Source organism: Pimephales promelas, chromosome 3 (genome assembly GCF_988280905.1).
Source record: "Pimephales promelas chromosome 3, fPimPro1.hap1.1, whole genome shotgun sequence".
Lineage (NCBI taxonomy): Eukaryota > Metazoa > Chordata > Actinopteri > Cypriniformes > Leuciscidae > Pimephales > Pimephales promelas.
Window position 1 is genome coordinate 30,741,796 of NC_142771.1, and position 9,970 is coordinate 30,751,765.

The 9,970-nt window shown below is 41.4% G+C and overlaps 1 protein-coding gene across 1 annotated transcript; it reads left to right on the plus strand.

Moving 5' to 3' along the window:
* The first annotated feature begins 616 nt into the window (after positions 1-616).
* Positions 617-8,487, plus strand: lfng (LFNG O-fucosylpeptide 3-beta-N-acetylglucosaminyltransferase). Its single transcript, XM_039686808.2, has 8 exons — positions 617-1,176; positions 5,454-5,502; positions 5,770-5,872; positions 5,957-6,110; positions 6,208-6,293; positions 6,385-6,550; positions 6,638-6,723; positions 6,831-8,487. Exons 1-8 carry the CDS (start codon positions 763-765, stop codon positions 6,895-6,897), a joined length of 1,125 nt encoding a protein of 374 aa, XP_039542742.2. The 5' UTR covers positions 617-762; the 3' UTR covers positions 6,898-8,487.
* The last annotated feature ends 1,483 nt before the right edge of the window (positions 8,488-9,970 follow it).

A 9,970-nucleotide genomic window follows, 5' to 3' on the forward strand; every position in this document is an offset into this window, starting at 1 on the left:
AATAACAAACTGATGTCTGTTTGTGGGACAATTTTGCTTTGTGACAGTCATGTTCTCATTACTGTAAATGTAAAGAGGTTTACTGTAGGCTGTGACTTTAAATTTAATTTAGCAATACATTTCACAGAAACTCAATCATTTACATTTTCATTTACTTCATGCAAAAATAAATAAACAAATTGATATATAGAATTGATAGAAAAAAAGGAATAAATAGATTCTCATTATTTTCTTTTTTTTTATTTAGTGGAAAATAAGACCCCACTTAAGTAGTATGTATACATGCTTACAGGATCATGTTGCACTGAATAAAAATCTATATTTACATATTTGTATATATATTTACACAAATATTTTCAGCCCTGCTCCTGATAATGACATTTATGCAATTAACAGTGATTCTAGCAAAAACATAGTTTGTTTTAAAAGAGCATGTAGTCTACTTTGAAAATGTTTAGGCCTGTTTGTCCTCCTCACCCTCCCCCCTCTTTGTCCCTCGCCTGCTGTCCTTTAAAGCGTCCTCCCATTGACAGTCTCTCTGCGGTTCCCACAGCACAATAGCCATCAACGCCCCGCCTACTGGGCGTGACCACGAGGGACAGTTTATAAAATCCCTCTGAGTTACCGTGAGGAAACTCTCTCAGTGCTACTATGTTGCAGTTGTATGACACGCTTGTTTTTTAGAGTAGGCTATTGGAGTGAAGTTTAGATTAATGCAGTGTATATCACAAGAGAGCGTCCTTCTCTTAGAGTTTAATAAACATGCTGAAAACGTACGGCAGTAAAGTTGCGCTCTCCCTCGCGGGAGCGACCGTCACCTGTCTCGCGCTACTGTTATTTTTGTCGCAGCATCAGCGGATTCAGATGGATGAGATGCAGAACGAGAGCGAGATCGGGTTGCGCTCACTGCAGAGTCTGGGGGAATCGGAGGTTGATGATGGAGCTCAGCCTGAGCAGAATGGAAAGAAAGGATTCTCTGCCTATTTTTCTAAGCTGACCCGCAGCAGGAGGGATGCGGATAAGCCCACCGAGGCGTCCGGAGCGGCGACAGACGCGCCGCCTGCTGAGGACATCAGCGCGGAAGACATCTTCATCGCAGTAAAGACCACTAAGAAGTTTCACCGGTCCAGATTGGATCTACTGCTGGACACCTGGATCTCCAGAAATATGCAGCAGGTAGGCTATGTCAGTTTACACTCTTACAAAATGTTTCCATAACTTGTTGCCAGTTTTGGTTAGGTACATATTTCACCAGCCGGAAATAAATGGGATTTTATTTTCGTGATGGCTAATATCAAGTCACGCTTGTATCTTTAAACATATATTATAAGTAAATATAATTAATTTCAATAGTCCTAATTTGAGATAGGTCATATATATAGGCCTAAATGTAGCACGAATATTTTTATGCATTTTTTCTCAACAACATTGATCCTTTTTGTAGCTTACATTACCTAATGAAATTGTTTTACATATGTAAACATTGCTGTTTCATGTTAAACACACAGTAGTAATGGTGTTTCACTTCAAAGACCCTTTGGATGATGCCATTTATAAACATACCTAATAATAATAATTATAGACAGCCGATTAAATAAAAATGTGTGAGAAAATATCTTATCAGCCTATCTATGTATGGTCTTAATACTAACAAAGTGTATTTACAAGCAGGACCCTAAAACTTTAAAAAATGTTGTTCAATATAATTATTTGAATGGCATATTAAAAAAGGGGGATTTAAAAAAATATTCAAAGTCTCTCTTTGCTGTCTGCAGCAATTGCTGTATTGCTCACAGAGTGATGGGTGGCTGTAAGTCCCCCCTTCTCTCCCCTCCTGCTCCATTGTTTGGGGTGTCCCCGTGAATACGCCAGGGCTAAGGATGCATCACAGCAGCGGCTTCAGAGCTGTCCCCTTCTCAGCACTAACAAAGCGTCTTTCTGAAGGGGGAAAGAAAAGCTTTGCCAGCCCCTTGTCTCCCACTCTCCATGGGAACCGGGGATCTGGAGCAGAGGCTGGGTCAAGCTACCCAAGCGGTGGGAAAAGAGAGTCTTCGTTATAGAGATGCTGGGTGGCACAAAGGGACAGCATCTATAGGCAAGGAAAGGCTTTTCAGCAGCATGCCGAGTTGCTCACAGTATGAAAATACAGCTCTGAGAAATAGGCCTCTTTTGCAGCCAGCACAAAAGCACTCTCGGCACCTCGACAGCAGCAAGCACAGAGCAGTCAAAGTGATTTTACCCACCACTTAGAGTAGTCGCTTACACATTTTTACAAGAGTCAGTTTAATTTGCCTCGGGGCTCTGTCACAATCAGTTTCTCTCACACCTTAGGAAAGAAGGCGGCTTTATTATTGTCATTTGAATATGACACAGCTAGCAACACTCTTTTATGCTTGCAGAGTCTGAGTACAAAGATCATTATGTCTGTGAAGGTACTCTGAATATGGAAAGAGAAAATTTAAATCCGACAACTTTAGCTTCTGCACTCATTCAATCAGCCCAGATTTGTCTTTCACTATCCAGCTAAACTGATATGACTACTTCAGGCTTCAGGCAAGCTTGGAAAACTAAGAGTTGATGCAAGTTAACCCACAGAAGAGAGAGTTAACAGCAGGGATTAATAGCAGCAGCTGGTGGGGAGCAGTGCAGACATAAAAGACTAGTGGAGACCAGAATACAAGGGGGAGTTTCTAGGAGAATGAATGCCAGGTGGCCTGGTCTCAGAGAACAAAAGATGGCTCTAATGCCAGCTATATGAATCTTTACATGTTCAAATGGAGAGCCGCTCTCAAATTATTTCAACCTTCACCGGTGCAACACCTGAGTATGTTAAATCCCAGTTATTGTCATTTGAAAGGCCGGCGATTATCCCAAGGACTCCGGTGTACTGTTTGGCCACTTGCCACAATGGCTGGCACCAGACAAGTGTTTCAACGGGCCAGGCATTGTTAGATCTACAGCATGGGAACATATGCCAAGTGAGATGATGCGTGACCGACATTGTGAACATGTTCATAGGGGTTAGAATCTTGTGTAGGAAGGATCTTACGGGGGATGAACAGCTCACTGTCTTGGGCTGTTTACATGTAAACACTGAGAGTAGATCCAATCTGTGGCTGCTGTTGACACTTATGGCAGCCTGTGGCTCTTCTTGGTGGGAAACTGTCTTGTCTTTGTTTAGAGTTAGTCACGGTCAGCTAGAAGCTCCCCTACCCTTGTCAGTATTTCTCTGAGAGAATGAAACCCAAGAGCTCTGTTGCTTTCCGAGTACTTGTTTCTGATTATTAAAAGCATGCTTTAAAATTGTCTTGACTTGATGAGTCAGGACTCTTGAATAGTGTTATTCTTTTCAGTCAGATCTGCCCCGTTTTGAATTGTTCACGCTGCAGCTTCTGGCTTCCGCTGTTTCTCTAAATTTCCCCCCTGGAACAATGCAGCTTCCCCAGTGAGAGAAATTCACAACAATGAGAGAACAGCCTGTGCCGCGGCTGTGGTATCCGGTGTCCAGTTACACAGACAGCTACCAAATGCCATTAAGATCAAATGCACACTTGGTTGACGCAGAAGTACCATTACCAACCTCATTACTTCTATCTGAAATACTTGACTGCATAATTACTCACTGTTTAAGGCAGCAGTTTCTCTGGCTTAGGCACAAGATGGTGAAGGCTGTGATGATATATCGTGGCACGAGTCTGTGCAAGTTTCTGGTCTCTTACTGGCACAGGTAGAGGGAGCAGGGCTGTGTGGTGTTTAATAGAGGGAGTAACATCTCTCCACTTCCTTTCTGGGTAGAAGGAGACAGACAGCAAGGCTCCTTGCTCTCCCTGTCCTCTGGGTAGTCCTACCAACCTCTGCCCGCTCATCAGAACTCTACTCTAAAGAACCAAACGAAAACCCTCATCCTTTCTTGTGTGCCGAGAACGCTGGGAAAAGTGCATTTAGAAGAAAAGACTTGACATTTATGAAAGAAACCTCAAAAGGGTCATTTTGGCCCACAATATCTTCAATAAAAGGGAAACAGAGAAACAAAGCCTTGTACCATGAGAGGCCTCTTTAGTTAACCACTGCAGCTGTATGCAAATCCAGGCAAACATATTTAGGAATTACCCAGTGACAGCTTTACCCACTCCTCATTGTCTCAACGCAAAGGGACAGTGGGAGCGGGGTTGGGGGTGAGTGGCCACACACACACACATTGTAATGCACTAATCAGCTCTGAGGTTTCTCTCCCTGTCAGTGCCCGGCCTGCCTTGGCAGCTGCCTGTGTGATTAGTCTGTCCTTTCAGCGGAACTCTGTGCAAACAGCGCCAGCCTCTGATCCTTTACCCGGCCCAACCGCCAGCCCTCCCTGAACAAACAGAGGCCTTGGGCCTTGGCCCCTGAGTGCTGCGCTAAACATCTGCTTAGAGTTTGTTCTGCAAACCAATCAAACATTATCTGGCAATGTTTGAACGTTCAAAAAAATGCGACTGTGGAAAGGGGGAAGCAGTCCACGTGTGTGTGCGTGCTGGCATTTGAAAGGCAACAAAAAATGAATCCACTGTTGAGATAAAGATCACAAAAGAGCTGAAGCTCATAAGAGAACAGTTTTGTAGCGTAGGTGTACATGTTCAAGGCCAGTTAGGTGTGGGCTGGTTGATCTGTTCAGACACGTGGCCGTGATAAGGCGGCGGGTGGCAGGTGCTGTCTCACCTGAGGTGGAAAGCAAACAGGTTAACGACAGTGCATGACCAGGGGCACGCAGCCTTTCATCAGTCTGTCTGAGGCGTGTGGCGTCGTCTTCTCAAAGGCTCCTTTGAGTTGGGGCTGCTGCCTTGCACCTGCTCTGTCTTATCTCCCACAATGAGATCCTGATCCCACCCCTTCTATTTTAACGTTAACAAAACCCTGAGGGCTTAGACGTCAGTGAATGCACACTGGGGAGAATGTATATTCATCAATCCGAGTATGTTTGGGAGAATAGGACATGGCGCTCCTTTCTTTTCTTCCGAATGACTTGGCCATTCTTTTTTGGGACATTTTTAACATGTCTGAAGTGGATAGAGAGATGAAGAATGGAAAGACTTGGGAGGCGGCGAGGGGCAATGGAATGGGGGTGGTGTGTTGGGGGTGGTAGGGGTAATTGGGGTGGTCTGCTCCCCGCTTTGTTCTGGGCCTGGGATGCTTTGGGGTGCAGAGCAGTTGCCATGGAGAAACTGACAACAAGAACAAGGGGTCTTTATTTTGGGGGGTAGAGTTTGGCTTGTTTAACTTGCTGAGTTTTCCATGGCGTAAAACTCAGACAATGGTTCCTAATCAGTCCGCTTGGGATAAATAGCTCTCGAAGGCACATGATTCCAGTTTGGAACACGCCAATTCCTGTTTCGTCTTTGCTCTGGTGCAGTGATTCATTGATGAACTTGTGTGACTGCATTGAAAGAGCTAACAGGCCTTTGTCTTTGTTTTTGCAGACGTACATCTTCACGGACGGCGAAGATGAGGAACTAAAGAAGAAAATTGGTGAGTGCAGTTTCCTCAAGCGGAAGTCACAAGGCTAGAAATAAGCAGACATTCCCTCTTTGATATGCGCATAGTTTGGACTCAGTCTTCTAATCCTCTTAAAAATCCTGTGCTTAGCTTACTGGGGCTGGGCTGTTTGGGGGGAGATGGTAATAGGGCACATGCAAAGTCACCTGACCTATCAGATAATGGCCACTTCTCAAGTGATAGACATAAGTGGGGTTTAACATGAACACTGACAAAGTATGCATCTTCTTGTCCAAACAGGAAGCCATGTCATCAACACCAACTGCTCTGCTGCCCACAGCCGCCAGGCTCTGTCCTGCAAGATGGCAGTTGAGTACGACAAGTTCATTGAGTCCAGAAAAAAGTAAGCATTGTATGATTATTGTTACATTATGAGTACTTGTGCAAACCATATTGGATTTTCTAACGATATCTCTGCCTGGCTTAGGTGGTTCTGTCATGTGGATGATGATAACTATGTGAATGTGAAGACATTGGTGAAGTTGCTGTCCAACTACCCTCACACTCAGGATATGTACATTGGCAAACCCAGCTTGGACAGGCCAATTGAAGCCACAGAACGACTTGGGGACAACAAGATGGTAGGTTTTCCAAAATATTCTAAATCTGCATATACATTGGTTGTAAATATGAGGACTGTTGAGAACAGAAGCTGATGTTTTGGTTTCTCCATTGCAGAGACCGGTCAATTTCTGGTTTGCCACAGGAGGTGCAGGCTTCTGTATCAGCCGTGGGCTAGCTTTAAAGATGAGCCCTTGGGCAAGGTGCGAAAACATTTCAACTATTGCAATGCAGCATCTAAGAACACAATGTTTTAAGATATTAATAGACTTTATGTTGACCTTTTTATGACAGTGGTGGCCATTTCATGAACACAGCTGAGAAGATCCGTCTTCCTGATGACTGTACCATTGGATACATCATCGAGTCAGTTCTTGGGGTTCCTTTGACTCGAAGCAGCTTGTTCCACTCACACTTGGAGAACCTGCAACAGGTGTCCAAATCAGAAGTACATAAACAGGTAATGGACTTCAATGAAAGCTTGATACAGGAATATTTTGGTTCTGTAAAATACACTAGAGTTGTACTAACATATTGTTTCATTTAGATTACATTGAGTTATGGAATGTTTGAAAACAAGAGGAATATCATCAACATGAAAGGGGCTTTCTCTGTTGAGGAGGATCCATCCAGGTAAGACCATTTTCATAACATTCTAGACCATATTTGGATTAAGTTTCTCTTATTTAAGTCTGCATGCATGTACTAATATAACCTCTTTTTTAAAAACTCTCTCTCAGGTTTAAGTCAGTGCACTGTTTGCTGTACCCAGACACTCCGTGGTGCCCTCTTCAGGTTGCCTATTGAGGCGACCGGCTCCTCTGTTGTATCCTCGTCCCTCACTGCCTCGGTATCTGAAAGGCATGAGGGACCAGTGTGTTATTGAGCCGTGTGGCCTCTGCATTTACTCTGCAGTGGCGCACGGCATTTCATGGTTATACTGGGCTGCTGTGCGGCCCGCCTTTAAACTGTTCCTTCCTGCCTGGTGCCTGATCTTCCTGTCCAACTCAGACATGACGGAGGGCCCGGCTTTCAGAAGGACGCTTTCAGCGCCAAGCTTTGCAGGCAATCAACTGTGCTTTATGTCGTTATTGTTGCTTGTATCCCATTTGCAATTCTCATAGAATGTAACTTTCTAGTATACCCACGCCTTTTGCCAGCTTTATGTGCTTAGTTTTGAATTCCAATTAGCAAATTAGAGCATACTTTATATTTTATTCTCTCCAAATACCATTCAGGATGTTCTTTCCCTCAGGTTTGATTTAACGATTGAAGTCTTTAAAATAGTCGGAGCAGATAAGTAACATGGGTGCTTTATTATTTAGTTTCTAAAGGACTCCGGACAAAATTAATGAAATGAAGGTCTTTTATTTGCAAATTTATTTCTTTGATGTCAGTGTTATTATTATTATTATTATTATTGCTATTAGTTTTTTATGATATTTTGTGCTGGCAATAGGCAAATTTTCCAAATATGCTGTCAGGTTATTTTAATCTGTGGCATATGAGGATTAAGCACTTTTCTCCCTAAATCCTCTGGGCATTTTATGGTGATTGAACTGTTATAACTTAAAGCTGTGTGAAAATGCACCAAGTGGCCCAAATGTTTAGATCTTTACATTATTTAATGCCGATGCATTTACACAATCTTTGCAGATAGATATGCGATTTCTGGCATGATTTATTCTATATATATATATTTAGCTTTTGCTCAAAGATGTACTGAAGTGGGAGTTGCACAGCTTGGTTTGAATGAACTGTTGGTTGCTCAAGTAAAGTATCGCTTAGCAATCGCTAACTCTTGAATTGGCACCAGGGCCACTGTCAACACAATGTACATTGTTAAAACAGATGGCAGCTAAAGTTTAAGACGTGTTTATAGCACAGATCCGTGTCTATGAATCCTCTTGCACAAAGCAGTCTGGCCTAGAGCCATAGTTTTCCCCATTCCTTCACGGCTGGCAGTTGGACATCACTATGCCGACTATACAAAACATGTTAAGTGTGAGCTTTACATGAGCAACAACAGTGATCCTAACAGAGTTTCGGTTTCTCTGTGGGAATGACCCATATTGGGTAAGTCTGTATATATTATGTAATAACAGTATTTATGTACTGTGCAGTTTTAAAACAATTGTATTTGTACATAATTGTTTAGATATTCTATGTATTTTGGTCACCTATGGATCAGGCCTAGGTCTGATGAGTCCTGCAAAATGTCTCTCTCTTTTTTAAGTGCTCTGAAATTTGCTAATGGGTGTAATTTATAGTCCAGTATCTGGATTCTTTGTTCAAATTTTGTCCTCTCAGGGATCACAATCCTGATATGTTTACCATGGGCTGCCTTGGTAATTCCCCATTCAGCTTTTTAATAAAGCATATTCGCTGAGAAACTTTGCTGCATTGTTGTTTGTTTTCTTTCTGACACAATACATACATATTTCAGATTTAAAGGCATAGTTGACCCAAAAATGAAAATTCTGCCATCATTTACTTACCCTCATCATGTTGTTCCAAACCTGCACAACTTTCTCTATTCTATAAAAAAAAGGAACAATTTAGAACATTTTTTTTTTATATAATCTAGAATGGTGACAACAGATTTTCAGGTAAAAACTTAAACACGTTTCTCACACAAAACTATATGATTCTAGTGACCACTTTTTTTTATCACCCACAATATATAGTGACCAGGTCCTTACAATCTACTTTCACTTTATAGAAGAAAGCAACATTGTCATTTTCAAAAACCTTTCCTTCCAGTTTCTCAAATGAAAGAAAATCAGACTGGTAGAAAATGACATAATAATTAATCTATCACTTTCAACAACATCTAAGACAAACAGTGAAAAGGACACACTTATCGCAGCACAGGCGACTTGCATCAATCACTGGAAGTAAAATCATTGCCAGACCGCAGAAGTTCAGAGGCCAGTGTCTCTTACTCCGTCAAAACTGTTGTGAACTGTTACCGAAGCATGCAAACAAAACAAACTTGGTCTCTCGTGGGTTTCGAGTGCTGGCACTTACCCATTGTGTGTTCTATGCTGAATTAATGAAACACACTTGAGAGTTTAGTCTCACTCACACATAATTTATTATTCTACAACAAATGCCATGGGAAAGAACATTTCCTCACTACCGGTTCTTTCAACACACTATATACGTAACGTCATCTAAGGGCATGAACATATAGGGGAGAAAGAGTTCAGATGTGTCACCACCTTAATTTAGCAAGCTGTGACCATTAAAATATTCTAATATAGAAATATTAGATGTTTAATAGTTGTTCTTGCTGGTAAGTGAGCAAGTAAAAGGCCTTTTAGAATAATTCTCAAAATGTCCACCTTCAAGTCATGGCATATGTACACTCTAAAAAATGCTGGGTTGTTTTAACCCAATTTTGGGTCAAATATGGTCAAACCCAGCCATTGGGTTACATTTTTAAATTACATTTTTAACCCAATGTTTGAGTTTGTCCATATTTGACCCAAAATTTGCTTAAAACAACCCAGCATTTTTTTAGAGTGTATATCTTTTAGTTGTAAAATCTTTAATGATTTTTCTATTCATCTATTCATCATTTATGGAAAAATCATGTTAAAATGCATCAAATATGACACATTTGAGGTATGCTATTTATCTCTTGATTATCATATCATTGTATTTGGCACCCACAATTAAAACTACAGAGCTGAGATCATAAAATGTTGTCTTACTAAGACATATTATTGTGAGATATAGAGTAAAAACTACTTTTTATATGCATTTTATGCTAGTAGTCTGCTATACTGGTAAAAAGATTGAATTACATAAGCCGCCAGAATTGTATTTTTTCTGTAAAAAGTAATCAGTTGCCTTAAAAAAATATTAAGCAAAT